This window comes from Equus caballus, chromosome 21 (assembly GCF_041296265.1).
Source record: "Equus caballus isolate H_3958 breed thoroughbred chromosome 21, TB-T2T, whole genome shotgun sequence".
Classification (NCBI taxonomy): Eukaryota; Metazoa; Chordata; class Mammalia; order Perissodactyla; family Equidae; genus Equus; species Equus caballus.
In genome coordinates, this window is record NC_091704.1 from 15,690,139 (window position 1) to 15,708,272 (window position 18,134).

General features: G+C 41.8%; 1 protein-coding gene and 1 pseudogene across 1 annotated transcript; both read right to left on the reverse strand.

Annotated features, from left to right (window-relative positions):
* OR10H34CP (olfactory receptor family 10 subfamily H member 34C, pseudogene) lies at nucleotides 1,913-2,829 on the reverse strand (annotated as a pseudogene).
* Nucleotides 16,394-17,242, reverse strand: OR10H4L (olfactory receptor family 10 subfamily H member 4L). The gene is given in 1 exon segment (NM_001391794.1): nucleotides 16,394-17,242. A coding segment is annotated over 1 exon segment (849 nt).
* Between the last annotated feature and the right edge of the window lie 892 nt (nucleotides 17,243-18,134).

Sequence of the window (18,134 nt, forward strand, 5' to 3'; positions counted from 1 at the left end):
AAAATGCGGTATATCCGTACAATGCAATATTATTCAGCCTTAAAAGGAAATGAAGCACTGATGCATGCTACAATGTGGATGAACCTTGAAAACGTTACACTGAGTGAAAGAAGCCAGTCACGAAAGCATAAATATTGTATGATTCTATTGTGTGAAATGTCCACAACAGGCAAATCGATAGAGACAGTAGATTAGCACTTACTTAGGGCTGGAGGGAGGTGGGGAAAGTCGGGTGATAGCTGAAGGGTACAGGGTTTCTCTGGAGGTGATGAAAATGCCCTGAACTGACTGTGGTGATGATTACACGTATCTTTGAATGGACGAGTTACATGGTGTATGAATTGTATCTCCTTAAAGCTGTTTCTCAAATCCCATACCTAGCTGATGATAATGCTCAAAACACTGGAGCTATTACCAGCATAACTATTATCAAGGAAGGAAGAAAGGAGGAAGGGGCGGAGGGAGGGAGGATGGAGGAGAAGAGAGAGAGAGAGAGGGAAAGTTACTCCGTCTCCGACACAGATGTCCGGCTTCATCTTTGAGCTAAAGCGTCTGCAGACCAGCGGTCCCCAATCTTCTCTGCATATTCTGTAGAGCACGGTCCCCACAGTGTCACCCCCAGACCACCAGCAGCATCACCTGGGGTCGTGTTAGAAATGCAGATCCTACAGCCCCTTTCAGACCCTCTGGGGTGGGCCCAGCAGCCTGTGACTTAGCCAGCCCCCAGCTGACTGTGATGGGTCCCCAAGTTGCAGACTCACGCTGGCCTCACTCCTGCCACAGAGGACTCACTCAGCCGAGCCCACACTGCATCCCTGCACCTCCCTGGCTTTGTGACCCTGGACAAGTCCTGAACCTCATTGTGTCCCTTTCCTCAGTTAAAAACGGGGTGTAACACAAAGGGGCTGCCTGCCTCTTCTCGGGCCCCGTTTTGAGGCAGAGCCAGCCTATGGATGCACATCCCCCCAGTATCTGACTCTACAACACATGAAAGAGAAGTAGGTTTTCATTGGGGATTTTGAGGGAGTCGGGGAAGAAGATTTACATCGAGTACTCTAAGGCAAGCTTATAAACCTTATAACGTGCCTGTTTCCTCCCTGCTCTTTCCTCGAGTGTCTTCACCAGTCACTGGCCCATCACCTCCCCTGGTTCCTGGTCAACTGGCAGCCATTGGGCATTTCATCCTGCCCCTCCCATTTCCCTCAATGCAGCCACCACTTCCTCATCCCTCTCTAGGTCTTTGCCTCATCTCTCTACACATTTCTTTTCTCACAAGGAGAAATTCAGATCCCCCCCCCCCGCAAGTTGCATCCTTAGAGCATCTTCAGCTCAGCCCACAAAGGCAACTTATAGGAGGACAACCCCTTCCTTCTAAAATGTGACTAACTGAAAATGAAAACTAATTTTCCCCATCAAAAATGCTTTCCTTTCCTCAACAAGACAGTGACAATGAGAAAGATGAAGTATCTGAAGCACAGATCACAATCCGTGGTATACAGCAGGTGCCGACTCACTGTGCTGTTGGTGTCATTGTTTTGAGTAGATCAAGCACCCCTCATTCACACATTCAAGAGAAACCATGCACACAGGTTCCCAACACAGTGATGTGGGCATCCCGTCCTCCACGGACAACCCACTCTCAGCACAGGGGACAGAAGGAAGTTGACACACAAGGTCAATCTTGGGAAAGTTGTCTCCCCCGTGAATCCAGGAGGAATGAGGTCAACCAGCCTGGGGGAAAGGAGAGAAAACAGAAACCTAGAATTTACAGAGCACTTGCTGAGGGGGAGGAGGGGAATTCACAGACAGGAATCATCACAGTGAAGTGTAACTCTTCGCCTTTGACAGGTGGAAGACTGAAGTGCCTCCACCCACCACATCCCCTGCCACAAAACCTGCCACTTCAGGAGTCCTGGGGAAAGAGCTTGCTGATGAAGGTCTTCCTCATGGCGATCTTCAGATCCTTGTTTCCAGGCTGAAAATGATTGGGCTAAGAAAGGGCGTGAAGAATGTATAGGTCATGGCCATCAGGGTGTCACTGTCCATAGAATGAGTGCCCTTGGGTTTGATGTAGATGATGGAGGCAAAACCGTACTGCATGACCACCACAGTGAGGTGGGACACACATGTGGAGAACGTCTTGTGCCGGCCCTCAGCTGAGGGGATTCTCAAGATGGCGGCCACAATGAAGACATAGGAGAGGAAGATGAGGAACAAACAGCCCATCAGAGCCGTGACACACACCAGGATCACACCCAAGGTGACAGAGGATGTCTCCCTCCCACAGGACAACTTCAAGAGGGAAAGCACATGGCACCCAAAATGGTAGATCACATTAGACCTACAGAAGGTGAGGTGAAACACGATCTATGTCACCATCATCCCCATGACTGAGCCATCAACCCAGGACCAGGACACAAGACGGACACAGCCTAAGGTACCCAAGAGCACATTGTAGCGCACAGGGTGACAGATGGACACGTAGCGGTCATAGCCCATGATCATGAGCAGGAAGGAGTGGGTGAAGCCAAACGTGAAGGAGAAGAACATCTGGCTGGCACAGGCCACAAAGGTGATGGAGTGATGGGTGGAGAGCATGTCCACCAGCATGCGAGGGGTGAAAGCCACAGTGAACAGAATCTCAGAGATGGACAGGGCACACAGGAAGAGGTACATGGGCGTGTGGAGGCTGCGCTCGCTCCAGATGGTGGCCATGATGAGCAGGTTCCCCAGCAGCGTGAACAGGTGCATCAGCAGGAAAAGCAGGAAGAAGGCAGGCAGGAGATGCTGGGGGAAGGTGGAGAAGCCAATGAGGATGAATTCAGTCACCGTGCTCCAGTTCTGTCCAGGCCAGGATGCTGCATCTGCTCAGATCAGAAACAGACTGAAGCCCAGTCGTTAAACCATAGGCTCTAACACAATTATATGGCAATTCAAGAGCTCTATTCTATTGAACAATTTCCTCAACTTTTCTGGGTTTCATAGTCTTCATCAGTAAGACAGAGTAAATCATAACAGTGTTTCCCATTCAGTATTGTGATCAAGATAAAATGAGATCAGTATATTGAGTGCTTCAGGCATAGTTTGGTACTGGGTTTTTACTAAAAGTGACTGAAATATAGAAGAGCGCCCATGTTTGGAACCATTAAACAGATGTAGATGGTCAGGGTCATATTCTCTTGAATAATGTGCATGTTCTAGAAAACATAGATTTGGATCTTGGGGATAAAAAATATTTTCACTCTGAGAGTCTGTGTCTTTTCATTGACTATTTCAATCATCTACATTTATTTAGATATTACTTTAATGGTACTCATTTCTGCTGTCTTACTTCATATTTTGCATTTACCGTTCTAAAGGAACTGAACATAAAGTTTGAAAATGAAAGGATGGAAAAGTATATGTCAACCAAATATGTACCAAGTGAAAGCTGAGTCAGCAATCTTGAAACAGACAAAATGGATTTAAGGAAACAATAATGATACTGTCTCTATTACCATATGCCACTAAAAGGAACCAAGCTTCCCTGGAGAAATGGCCTGGGCATGGAAGCAAGCCTAGGATGTCTTGTCTCAGCCTGAGATGAAACTTTCACTGAGTTATGGGTTAATGTTAAAAGGATGTGGGAACCAGTTTGAAAATGTGCACAATTGGCCAAAGCTGATCATGTAAATGAATGATCATTGCACTTAGAATGGAGGATCAATTTAAATAACATCCTAAGCAGCAATCAGATAATCCAGAGGGTGGGATATTCCACAGAGCAATTGTTCTCATCTCATCAGTACCAGAGTCATGAGAAGAATGAAGAGCAATTTAAGGGGCATGGCACCCAGGTGCAATGCAGGTACTAGATTACATCCTGATTTAGGTAAACTGGTGTAAACTATTGTTAAAGCTCTAAGAACACTTTGATTATGGAATGAATAAATGGCTAAGTATGAATAATATTAAGGGATTATTATTAATTTAGTTGATTTTACGTGTGATCTCGTTATTTTGGCTGTGAAGATAATATTCTTAGTTTAGATTCATGCAGAATTTCAAAATTCCACACAGACACACACTCCAAGAGACAAAGAGGAATAGTTGCTTAAGTACAGAAGAACACTGTAGAAACCAGCATGAGGATCAATCATCTATATAACAGTATACCTGGATATTAAGTAGCAGATAATCAATACAACTTCAGGGAAATAGATATCAATAGTAAGAGCTAAATCAACAATAGATAAAAAATTGTAGACATTTTAATAGAGTTCAGAAATGTCAGTTGGGAATTATTAATTAAAATGCAATTAGAATGTTCAGATTTTAGCTATTGGATATATTTAGACTCTTAAGAAAGGGAGATTAAACATTGATTTCAAGCACATAGAGGAATTTTTCAAAAACTGAGTACATGTTAGCAGATAAAAACATCCCCTATCAATTAGAAAGTATAAATATTACATAGATTATAGTGCAGTAAACTAGAAATTGATAGAGAAGGAATAGCTTTATGACCAGCTAGATTTGGAAGCTAAAGTGATTATTAAATATTCTTCTGTTTCAACAGGAAAACACAAATCAAATGTAAAAATATTTATAGTTAAATGATTGAAGCATCAAAAGTCAAATTTTAACCTGAAAGAGTACTATGAAGGAAATACACATCTTTAAATATATTTATTAAGAAACTTTATGAAGAAAACAATCATGCTCAATAAAAGCAAAATCAGGTTATTGGAAAGATTAACAAGATAAAGGAAAAAGGGACAAGATGTCAACAACAAAACTCAAAATTAACATTGTGAAATAACAACAAAAAATGGATATTTTTAAAATTAATAACAATAGTAAGAAGAACACAAGTTAACAAGTTTGAAACAGTAGATGAAATAAATACATTCTTTGAAAAATGTAAACTTTCAAAACTGGTGCAAGAAAAAATAGCAGCCCTGAATACTGAAATTAGTTTTAAAAAATTAAATGTCGGTGTTTTTACCTTCTACTTATGAGTGAGATCATACGGTATTTGACTTTCTCCCTCTTACTTCTTTCACTCAGCATAATACCCTCAAGGTCCATCCATGTAGTCACAAATGGCTGGATTTCCTCATTTCTTGTGGCTGAGTAGTATTCCATGGTGTATAAATACCACATCTTTTTATCCACTCGTCCCTTGATGGGCACATAGCAATGGAAAAAGATAGGTGGTTACCATCGGGGCGGGGTGGGGGCAACAAAAGTGGTGATTAGGCTCACATGTGAGGAGATGGACTGTAATTAGTTTTTGGGTGGTGAACATGATGTAATCTAACAGAATTCGGAATATATTATGATGTACATCCAAAAGCTATATAATGTTATAATCCAATGTTACTGCAATTTAAAAAAATAGCAATAAATTGAAAAAAGCAAAAGAAATTAAATGGTTAGTCAGCGACTGTCCCTCCCCAATATTGTGGCCCCAGTGGATTTACAGGTGAGCTCTCCTAAACTTTCAATGAAGATTTGGTGAGAATATTATATATGTTCTTCAAAAAGGAGAAAAAATATGTGAAAACTGCTCCAATCATTTCATGAGGTTAATGCAATCTTGATTCTAAAACCAGGTAGAATGTTTCTAAGAACAGAAATTCGTGCTTGCCCTATTCATGCAGATTTTAAAATCCATACTAAGACATGACCTAGTAAGATCCAGTGGTTTATGAAAAGTAGTATATTATGATCAAGTGGTGTTGGTTTATCCTGTGAATGACAAGGGTGGTTGGTCATCAGAAAAGCTCTCCTGTAACTCATCATAAGAATAAAGAAATATAGAAGGAATAAAGAAAAATCGTATGATTATTTCACTCAAGGAAGGAATATACTTTCTAAAAATCAAGTCCCGTTTGTGCTTTTTCTGTGACTATAAGTGACATACACACTGTACTAGTTTTAGGTGTACCACATAATCATTGGATATACGTGCCTCTATTTAGGGTTTTTGAAAAAGTCTCTTTGCAACATGTGTGGAAGGGGACTTTACTAGCTAGATAAGGAAGATATCCCACAAATTTAGCAAAAAGTCCACTAAAAGGGGAAACTTCAGAGGGAGTGTTTTAGGATGAGGAGGAAGAAAGGCTACTCACTGTCTCTGCTGTTCTTCAGTGTGGAACCGGCGGTCATGAGCGGTGAGAAAAAGAAAGAAGGAGCATCAGGACTGGAAGGGAAGAACGTAATCACCCACCTGGAAAAGATCAAAGGTCAGCATGTGACACGTGACAACAACAGGAGAACACAACGCTGCAGGAGGCAGATCAATTCACAAGACTCATAGCCTTTCTCATGGTATTACACCAGGAATAATCATTCAACATATAGGATTTAAGTAAAAAGTAAGATAGTATTTCCAACAGTGACACAAACTGTGAAGAAACAGCTCTCAAGCATTTTGGTCTCCGGATCCTCCACACTCAAACGTTACTGAGGCCCCTAAAGGCCTCTATCTGTTTTTACCCAATTAGACATTAAAACTGAGAATCATCAAAAATATTTAGCTATTAGTACATTTAAAAGAGCAACATACACTTATTTCATGTTAATACAAGTAACATGCTTTTAGGAAAGTACATGTTAAAAAACATTTAGTGAGAAGAGTGGCCTTGTTTTACATTTTTGAAACATGTCCAACGTCTGAGTTGAGAGGAGACAACCTGATCATTGTATCTGCTTCTCATTCAGTGTGTGGCAGTATGTTCTTCCAGTCGACGATATGACAAAACCCATCCTCAGATGTAAGTGGAAAAGGAAGGGACTGTGGACCCCAGGGTTCCTCATATCACACTTTGGCATCCTCTGTTATAAAATGAATAGGAATTAACCCAAAGCTTGCAATACCTCCAAAGACAGAAAATTTAACTACTAGTAAAAATGTAGGTTATCTGAATACATGAAAACCTGTCTACACTCTTGGACGGGATGAGCTAGTGTGGTTATGATGTCAGTTGTTCCCCAAATTATGTCATTGGTGCAAACGCACTTCCAATTCCCGTGAACTGACTGGAAATTTAACACTATCGAAATTTCCTTCTGAAAAACAAAAATAGGGCAAAACTATACTAACTTTCTAAAATGAGTAATTGGGAACATCAGTGTCATGGCAGAGTGAGCTTGCCTGGGACTCTCTCCCCTCCAACATACAACAAAAAGGAGCAACCATATTTGAACAGAAAATGCCGTAAAAGCACAGGAATCCTTAGACAGTCACAGCAGCCAAATGATGGGGGGTGGAGACGTGGGAGCCCCCCTCAGAGGAGCTGGAATGTGTTAAGAGAGACTTCACTCCCTCCCCTAAAGACTGCAATCGTCCTGCAGAAGGAGCTGTGAGGGAAGGATCAGGGGAGGGGTCACATGCCTGCAGAACCTCCCAGAACTCCCTAAGGTCCTTGCAGCCTAGAGGGAAGCCCCCTAACCTGGCAAAAGCTATTGTGTGGGGTGACCTTGTCAAGCCAAGACCCCAGGAGACCAGATAGCAAAGCTGATCAGGAAACCAGGGACTGTGCACAAAAGAAAATGCACCCCCCCCAACCCGTGCTGTGCTGCGCTATCTCAGCTGAAGGCATAGGGCTCAGAGTACGTGGCTCTCAACCCCCATCCAGTGGCGATAGGCTGTAACTGCCACCGAATAATATCAAAATGGAAAAAACCCACCCTTCCAGCATCACACTGTTCATCAAAACTCCAGACCAGAAAGAAAACAAATATTCAGAATTCTGTCCTGAGGAGTCAGAAATGAGTAAACTAAACAACAATGAAATTCAGAATAGCTATCATCAAAGAACTCAATGAGGTAAAAGGGAATATAGAGAAATAATTCAATGAGTTCAGGAGCTACTTCACAAAAGACATTGAAACTATAAAGAAGAATCAGTCAGAAATACTAGAGATGAAGGGCTCAATGGAAGAGGCAAAACAAAATACAGATTCCCCGAATGCTTGTGTGGACACCACAGAGGAGCAAATCAGCATAATTGAAGGTAGACATGTTGATGGGGTCAGCCTCATGGCCGAGTGGTTAAGTTCGCATGCTCCACTGCAGCGGCCCAGGGTTTGGATCCTGGGCGTGGACATGGCACCACTCCTCAGGCCACATTGAGGTGGCGTCCCATATGCCACAACTAGAAGGACCTACAACTAAGATATACAACTATGTACCGGGGGGGATTTGGGGAGATAAAGCAGATAAAAAACAAGATAGACATGTTGAATTGTTCCAGACAGAGCAGGAGAGAGAACTGAGACTAAAAAGAAATGAAAAATGTCTCCAAGAAATATCTGACTCAATGAAGAAATGCAACATAAGAATTATAGGTATCCAAGAAGGTGAGGAGAAGGAGAATGGAGCAGAAAGCTTGTTCACAGAAATAATAGCAGAGAGCTTCCCAAATCTAGGGAACGAGAGGGAAATGTGTGTGGAGGAAGTTTTCAGATCTTCTCAATTTGTCAATGTAAAAAGACCTACTTCAAGGCATATAGTAGTAAAACTGGCAATAGTGAGAGACAGAGGAAGAATAGTCAGGGCAGCAAGGCAGAAGAAAATAACCTACAAAGCAACCCTTATCAGACTTTCGGAACATTTCTCTGCAGAAACCTTACAAACTAGGAGAGAATGGAATGACATATTCTAAAGTTTGAAGGATAAAAATCTTCAGCCAAGAACACTCTATCCAGCAAAAATACTCTTCAGATATGAGGACAAATTAAATCTTTCCCAGACGAACAAAAGCTGAGGGACTTCATAGCCACGAGACCCACTCCTCCACTACAAATCCTCAAGAAGGCCCTCATAGCTGAAAAAGGGGAAAAAGGGAGAATGGGGTCACAAAAGACAGGGGAAGGAGACAAATAGATAGAGTCAGAATAGGATAGCAAATATTCAACTGTAGCATTAGGATAAAAGGAAGGAAAAGATCACAAACAAAGACAATCTCGTCACTTTGACCCCAAATTCAAAACAGAAGCTGGATAAGATACAAGAATAATAACTTAGGAGGGGAGGAGGAAAGGGACTGAATCAGTTTAGACTACGGAAATAAGAGGCCATCAGAAAACGGACTATGTTATGCACAAGATTCTGAATACAAACTTCAGGGTAGCCACTAAACTAAAAAGTAGAACAAAGACACAAAAAATAAATAAGGAAAAAACTAAGAAACATAGCATAACAAACTGCAGAACTCAATGTGTAGACCAAAACACACAGGACGAGAAAAAAGGAAATGCAGGAAAATCGGAAAACGAGTGACAGAATGATGGCATTAAGCCCTCACACGTCAACAGTCACCCAGAATGTAAATGGATTGAGCTCTCCAATAAACAGACACAGAGTGGCAAGATGGATTAAAGAACAAGATCCAACAATTAGCTGCCTCCAGTAAACACATCTGAGCCCCAGTGACAAATACCAGCTCAGAGTGAAGGGGTGGAAGAGGATACTCCAAGCTAATGGCAAGCAAAAGAAAGTGGTGGTCACAATGCTTATATCAGACAAAGTAGATTTCAAGATAAGGAAGGTGAAGAGAGACAAAGAGGGGCAATATATAATGATCAAAGGGACACCGCATCAAGAAGAAATCATGCTTATAAATATCTATGCACCCAACACCGGAGCACCAAAGTGCATAAAGCAACTATTAACAAACCTAAAAGAAGACATCAAAAATAACACAATAGTAGTAGGGGACCTCAACACCCCACTCACATCATTGGACAGATCATCCAGGCAGAAAATCAACAAGGAAACAGTGGAATTAAACAGAAAGCTAAAACAGTTGGACTTAATAGACATATAGAGAACACTCCATCCCCAAACCGCAGAATACGCATTCTTCTCAAGTGGACACATAACATTCTCAAAGATAAACTATATGTTGGGAAACAAGCAAGCCTCTATAAATTTAAAAAATTTGAAATAACAGCAAGCATCTTCTCCAATCATAATGTCAAAAAGCTAGAAACTAATTACAAGAAAAAAGCTGAGACAGGGACAAAGATGTGGAGACTAAGTAATATGCTATTGAAGAAGCAATGGATCATTGAAGAAATTAAAGAAGAAATCAAAAATATCTGGAGACACATGAAAATGATCACATGCCATACCAACTCATATGGGATGCAGCAAAAGCTACAGTAAGAAGGAAAGTCATTGCAATACAGGCTCACCTTAACAAACAAGAAAAGTCCCAAATAGGCAATCTCAAATTACACCTAACTGAATTAGAAAAAGAAGAAAAAACAAAGCCCAAAGTCAGCAGAAGGAGAGAAATGCTAAAAATCAGTGCAGAAATAAATGCTATTGAAACAAAAATGGCAGTAGAAAAGATCAATGAAATAAGGAGCTGGTTCTGTGAGAAGAGAAATAAAATTGACAAACGCCTAGCTAGACTTACAAAGAAAAAAACAGAGAAAGCTCAAATAGACAAAATCAGAAATGAAAGAGGAGAGATAACAACAGACACCACAGAAATACAACGGATTATAAGAGAATACTATGAAAAACTATATGTCAACAAAATGGATAACCTAGAGGAAATGGATAAATTCTTAGACTCTTACAACAGCCCAAAGTTGAGTCAAGAAGAGACAGACAATCTGAACAGAACAATAACGAGGAAAGAGATTGAGACAGCAATCAAAAGCATCCCAAAGAATAAAACCCCCGCACCAGATGGCTTTCCGGGGGAATTCCACCAAACATTCAGAGAGGATTTAATATCTATCCTTTTCAAGCTATTCCAAAAAATTAGGGAGGATGGAACACTTCCTAGCACATTCTATGAGGCCAACATCACTCTGATACCAAAACCTGACAAGCACAGCACAAAAAAGGAGAACTACAGGCCAATGTCGCTGATGAACATAGAGGCAAAAATTCTCAACAAAATTTTGCCAACCTGAATTCAGCAATTTATCTAAAGGATCGTACATCATGTTCAAGTGGGATTTATACCACAGACACAGGGATGGTTCAACATCCGCAAATCAATCAATGTGATACACCACATCAAAAAATTCAGGAATAAAAACCACATGATCAGCTCAATAGATGCAGAGAAAGCATTTGATAGGATCCAACAGCCATTTATGATAGAAATTCTTAACAAAACGGGGATTAGAAGGAAATTGCCTCAGCATAATAAAGGCCATACATGACAACCCACAGCCAACATCATACTCAATGGGAAAAAACTGAGTGCCATCCCCGCGGAAACAGGAACGAGACAAGGATGCCCTCTATCACCACTTTTATTCAACACAGTACTGGAGCTTTTGGACAGAGCAATTAGGTAAGAAAAAGTAATAAAAGGGATCCAAATCGGGAGTGAAGAAGTGAAACTCTCGCTGTTTGCAGACGACATGATCTTATATATAGAAATCCCAAGGAATCCATTGGAAAACTATTAGAAATAATCAACAACTACAGCAAAGTTGCAGGGTATAAAATCAACTTACATAAATCAGTAGCATTTCTATACTCTAATAACGAACTAAAAGAAAAATAACTCAAGAACACAATACCATTCACAATCATAACAAAAAGAATAAAATACCATGGGGTGAATTTAACTAAGGAAGTAAAACACCTACACAATGAAAACTACAAGACTTTCCTAAAAGAAATGGATGACGACATAAAGAGATGGAAAGACATTCCATGCACACGGATTGGAAGAATAAACATAGTTAAAATGTCCATTCTACCTAAAGTAATCTACAGATTCAATGCAATCCCTATCAGAATGCCTATGACATTCTTTACAGAAATAGAACAAAGAATCCTAAAATTCATATGGGGCAAGAAAAGACCCCGAATTGCTAAAGCAATCCTGAGAAAAAAGAACAAAGCTGGAGCCAGAACAATCCCTGACTTCAAAGCATACTACAAAGCTACAGGAATCAGAACAGCACGGTACTGGTAGAAAAACAGCTGCACAGATCAATGGAACAGAATTGAAAGCCCAGGAATAAAACCACACATCTATGGAGAGCTAATGTTCGACAAAGGAGTGGAGGGGATACACTGGAGAAAAGCAAGTCTCTTCAACAAATGGTGCTGGGAAAACTGGAAAGCCACATGTAAAAGAATGAAAATGACCATTCTTTTTCCCAGTCACAAAAATAAACTCAAAATGGATCAAAAACCTAAAGGTAAGACCTGAAACCATAAGGCTTCTAGAAGAAAATCTAGGCAGTACACTCTTTGACATCAGTATCAAAAGGACCTTTTCGGACACCATGTCTTCTCAGACAAGGGAAACACTAGAAAGAATAAACAAATGGGAATGCATCAGACTGAAGAGCTTCTTCAAGGCAAGGGAAAACAGGATTGAAACAAAAAAACAACGCACCAACTGGGAAAAAATATTTGCAAGTCATATATCCGACAAAGGGTTAATCTCCATAATATATAAAGAACACACACAGCTCAAGAACAAAAACTCAAACAACCCAATCAAATAAGGGGCAGGTGACATGAACAGACATTTCTCCAAAGAAGATATACAGATGGCCAATAGGCACGTGAAAAGATGCTCATCATCACTGATCATCAGGGAACTGCAAATCAAAACTACACTAAGATATCACCTTACACTCATTAGAATGGCAAAAATAACCAAAACAAAAAGTAACAAGTGTTGGAGAGGTTGTGGAGAAAAAGGAACCCTCATACACTACTGGTGGAAATGTAAACTGGTGCAGCCACTATGGACAACAGTGTGGAGATTTCTCAAAAAGTTAAAAATACAAATACCATATGACCCAGCCATCCCACTACTGGGTATCTATCCAAAGAGCTTGAAGTCAGCAATTCCAAAAGGCCCATGCACCGCTATGTTCATTGCAGCATTATTTGCAATAACCAAGACGTGGAAGCAACCTAAGTGCCCATCAACTGATAATTGGATAAAGAAGATAGGGTGTATATATATATATATATACACACAATGGAATACCAGTCAGCCAAAAAAAGGGTAAAATCGTCTCATTCACAACAACGTGGATGGACATTGAGGGTATTATGTTAAGTGAAATAATCCAGATAGAGAAAGACAATCTCTGTATGACTCCACTCATATGCGGAAGTTAAACATGTGGACAAAGAGAACAGCCTAGTGGCTACTGGGGAAAGGGGGAATGGGGCTGGGGACAAAGGGTGAAGTGGTGCAGCTACAACACGACTGACAAACAATAATGTACGACTGAAATTGCACAAGGTTGTAAATCATCATAATCTCAATAAAAAGTTAAAAGAAAATAACAACGAGCAATTGGGAGACATAAGCCTTTGCAGAGATTGAGACACATTATACAGTCATAGTCATTTTTAACAAGATAAACGTGGAACATACACAGACACTGATTAAAGCGATTGATTGTCTCAGAAAACATGCCTGCATTATCAAAACCTAATGTATGATAAAGGCAGCTACAGGAGTCAAAGGAAAAGATGGATTCTTTACTAGTTTATGTGGGGAAAATGCTCATATTATGAAGGAAAGTTAATCTAAATTTCTGCCTAAGACCACATGCAAATGTGGAATCCAGATGGAACAAGACACAAATATGAAATGTAGACTATAAGGTTAACAGGAGAAAGTGTCGAAAAATAATTTTGTTGATCTAGCAGTGGAGAAGGAACTCTTAGCAAAATTTTTCAAGCACAAATGGTAAGGCGATTTTGAAAAGATAGAAAACATCAACATGAAGGATTTTGTTCAACAGAGAACGTCCTGGATAAAGTTGACAGGCAGATGGAAAGTTGGGAAAAGAGCATTTGCATTGTCCTATGCCACAACTAGAAGGACCCACAACTAAAATATACAACTACGTACAGCTGGGATTTAGGGGTGGGAAAGCAGAAAAAGAAAGAAGATTGGCAACCATTGTTAACTCAGGTGCCAATATTTAAAAAGAAAAAAAAAGAAGAAGTAGGAACTTCAGTACAGAAATGAGTGAAGGTCATGAGCAGACAAAACACAGAAAGAGGTACCCAGGTAAATGGAAAGATGCTGAAAAGAGTAATAACGGGAAAAAGAGAGAGAACAATGGAATTTCACTGCGCAGCTGTTCAGTCCCCTGCATCAAAACATGCCCCGAGTTGACCAGGCTGTGGGGAGAAAGGTTGCTGGAGCACGGCTGCTGGAACATGCAATGATGAAAATTAAGAGAGCACATGCTCTGTGTACCTGTCATTTTGCTCCTGAGCATCTGTTTCGGTTCCTCATACCTAGTTCTAGGGGAGTGTGTAAGAGGATCTTCCTTGTAGCATTGCTCTAGTAGAGGAATGGGACAAGCCTGCCTGTCCGTAACGAGGGAGAGGACAGGTAAGATGGGTTGTACACAAACTCTGGTCCCCCAGGCAGGAGTTAAATGTACACAGGGCAGGGGATATGATTCTTCAAAATATTATGAGAGAATAAAGCAAAACAGAGGAAAACCTCTCTGGCATAATTCCATTTGAACACATTAAAGATATAGCACATGAAACTACTCTGTATGATACTGCAACGGTGGATACTTGTCAGTATTCCTTTGTCAAAACCCGTAGAATGTACAACACAAAGAGTGAAACCTAAAGTAAAGTACGGAATTCAGTTACAATAATGTATCCATATTGGTTCATTAGTTGAAACAGTGTACTACCCTACTACAGGATTGTACAATGTTTGGTAGCTTTCCTGGCCCCGGTCCACCAATGCCAGTAGCATCCCTCCCTCCTCGTGAGTAAAACAACCAAACGTATCTCCAGACATGTACAAGTATTCCATAGGGGTCAGAATCACCCAACATGAGAATCACTGACCTAGAGGCTACAAAGGGCACCCAGGTGGGTGAGAAGCAGGGACCCAGAAGAAGTAACCTGAGAAGATCCCTCCCAAAGAAGGAGCCTCTCTTAGGACCCTTCTCCCGGGTCCTGACCCCATGTCCAGGCTGGGCAGCACTCCCCTCCCGACAACTGTCTGATCCTGCCCTCCTACCCTCACAGTCCTGGTCTCCCTCAGCCTGGGCCGCCTCTCCCATGAAGCCTCCAGCAGGGGAGGGCAGAAGAAGCTCTCCTGCTTGATGCTGTGAGCAGCACACATAGGCAGGTGTGGAGCAGACCTCGGGGCTCCTCCAGCTGAGGCCATGTGCTTTATCCCTGCTGCAGCCTTCCCAGCACGCTGCTCCCCAGGGCCTCTCTGGGACGCCAACCTAGAGGATCTGTCCACAGGGTCTGGAGAGGCCAGGAGGGACCTCAGTTGGCCTTTGGGGCCCTGCAGCCTCCACTCAACCTCCAACTCTGCACACATAGCAAGGATCCCCTGCTGACTCTCTCTCAGAGAGGCCCCAGCTCATCTTGAGGTTGAACTTCTGCCTTTCAACACATCCTCCAAATAGCTGCAACACAACCACAGTAATGAGACATTAACAGGTTTTTAACAAATATGTGGAGAAAAAGATAAAAGGATTTCCACAAGATGTCAGATTGCAACACCTTTTTAACATGCTTTATGGTCTTACCCAAACACTGAACCCCATCCCTTTGTCTCGCTCCTCTCCTTCTCTCTCTCCCTCCCTTCCTGAATCCTTACCTCCCACATCTCCCTTCTCTATCCCTTCCTCAGGGGCAAATTGCTCTCTTACCAACCTGCTTCTCCTTCTTCCTCCCTTTCCCAGATTTTGCCTGATATTCTTTTTCATCTAATTCCAGTTCAGATTGATTTAAAGGACTCTATTCCTACTGACCTGCTCTCTCTCTCTCTTTCCTTCTCTCTCGGTCTCTCTCTGTATTGATTCTGATTCCTTTACTCAACTTGGCTCAATGTAAGAAAACTCTCGTAGAATCCATCCCTCCCACAGGCAGTGAGGAATTGCAAACCGTAACCCATTTTCTCAGAGACACATACTTTATTATCTTGTGCACATTTTGAATAATTTAAAAGACAATAATAAAACACTAGATACAATGCCTGATACAGAGAAAAGGTCTAATGCTGGTGGCATTTATTATTATTATTATTATTGTTTATTCTTACTTGGTGGAGGGAAATAAAGCATTTTCTTGCTTGTCCATTCAAGAAGGGCCAAGTGCATCAGTACCCAGACACATCGACGTGATGCCACTCACCCACCTACAGAGAGATAACTCAGTCTTGGCTCAGATAATGAGGCGGAGTTCATCACTCTGGTTTATAAACAAGGGATCATGATTGCTTAGGCCTAGTCAAGAGTAGGACAAGCAAACTGAGGAGAAACAAATCGATAGCTTCATCGACATCCTATGGGGTGTAGGTATTTTCACACACCTGAGCCCTTACAACAGCCTTATGGGGACAGATCATTATCTCAGCCCTTCTATCATAGTTCCTCACCCCCAAACTGTTTGTCAGGAGCTCACAGGACAGACTTTTCTGAAGAAGCTTTTTTTTATGGCATTCTTCAGCTCCTTATTCCTGAGGCTGAAAATGATTGCGCTAAGAAAGGGCGTGAAGACTGTATAGGTGGTGGCCATCAGGGTGTTACTGTCCATAGAATGAGGGCCCTTGGGCTTGAGGTAGATGATGGAGGCAAAACCGTAGTGCACGACCACCACAGTGAGATGGGACACACATGTGGAGAAGGTCTTGTGCCGGCCCTCAGCTGAGGGGATCCTCAAGATGGCAGCCACGATGAAGACATAGGAGAGGAAGGTGAGGAACAAACAGCCCAACAGAGCCGTGACACACACCAGGATCACACCCAAGGTGACAGAGGATGTCTCCCTCCCACAGGACAATTTCAAGAGGGGAAGCACGTGGCAGGCAAAATGGTGGATCATATTAGACCCACAGAAGGTGAGGTGAAAAACTATCAAAGTCACCATCATCCCCATGACTGAGCCACCAGCCCAGGACCAGAACACGAGACTCGCACAGCCTTGGGTGCCCATGAGCACATTGTAGCACAGAGGGTGACAGATGGCCACGTAGCGGTCATAGCCCATGATCATGAGCAGGAAGGAGTGGGTGAAGCCAAACGTGAAGGAGAAGAACATCTGGCTGGCACAGGCCACAAAGGTGATGGAGTGATGGGTGGAGAGCATGTCCACCAGCATGCGAGGCGTGACAGCCACAGTGAACAGAATCTCAGAGATGGAGAGGGCACACAGGAAGAGGTACATGGGAGTGTGGAGGCTGTGCTCACTCCAGATGGTGGCCATGATGAGCAGGTTCCCCAGCAACGTGAACAGGTACATCAGCAGGTAGAGGAAGAAGAAGATGGGCAGGAGATGCTGGGGGAACGTGGAGAAGCCAATGAGGATGAATTCAGTCACCGTGCTCCAGTTCTGACCAGGCCAGGATGCTGCATCTGCTCAGATCAGAAAACAGAATGAGGGCACAGTGGTTAAAACATAGGCTCTAACACAATTAAATGACAATTTCAGAGCTCTCAGGTTTGAATAAGTTGCTTAGCTTTTCTGGGTCCCACAATATTCATCAGCAAAATGGAGGAAATGTTAATAGTTTTTACCATGAAGCATTGTGATAGGGATAACATGAGATCACTCTATTAAGCACTGAAAACAGAGTCTGACTACTAAATGTTTTTGCTAACAGCGACTAAATTGCTGAAAAGTCCCCATATTTGGAACGATTACAGAGAGACACAGATGGGCAGCATCACGTTCTCTTGAATAGTGTTCCTGTTCTAGATCATATATTTGGATTTGGCAGTTCAAAGAAAAATTCTCTGAGAGTCTTGTCTTTTGATTATTTAACCTATTTACATTTGTTTTAGTACTGTTTTATTGGTACTTACTTCTGACATCTTATTTCATATTTTGCATTTACTATTCTATATAAACTGAACAGAAAGTTTGAAAATAAAATGATGGACAAATATATGCCAGGCATAATGCACCAAAGGAAAGCTGAGGCAGCAATATCAAATACAGACAAAATGGAATTTAAGGAAACAACAAACATAATGTCTCTATTACCATAAGTCATTACCGACAAGCAGAGTTCCTGGAGAATGGCCTGGCATGGAAGCAAGCCTAGGACAGCCTTGCCGCTGTGAACTAGAACTTTCTCTGAGTAATGGGTGATGTTAAAAGGATACAGGAATCAGAGAGAAAACGTGTTCGT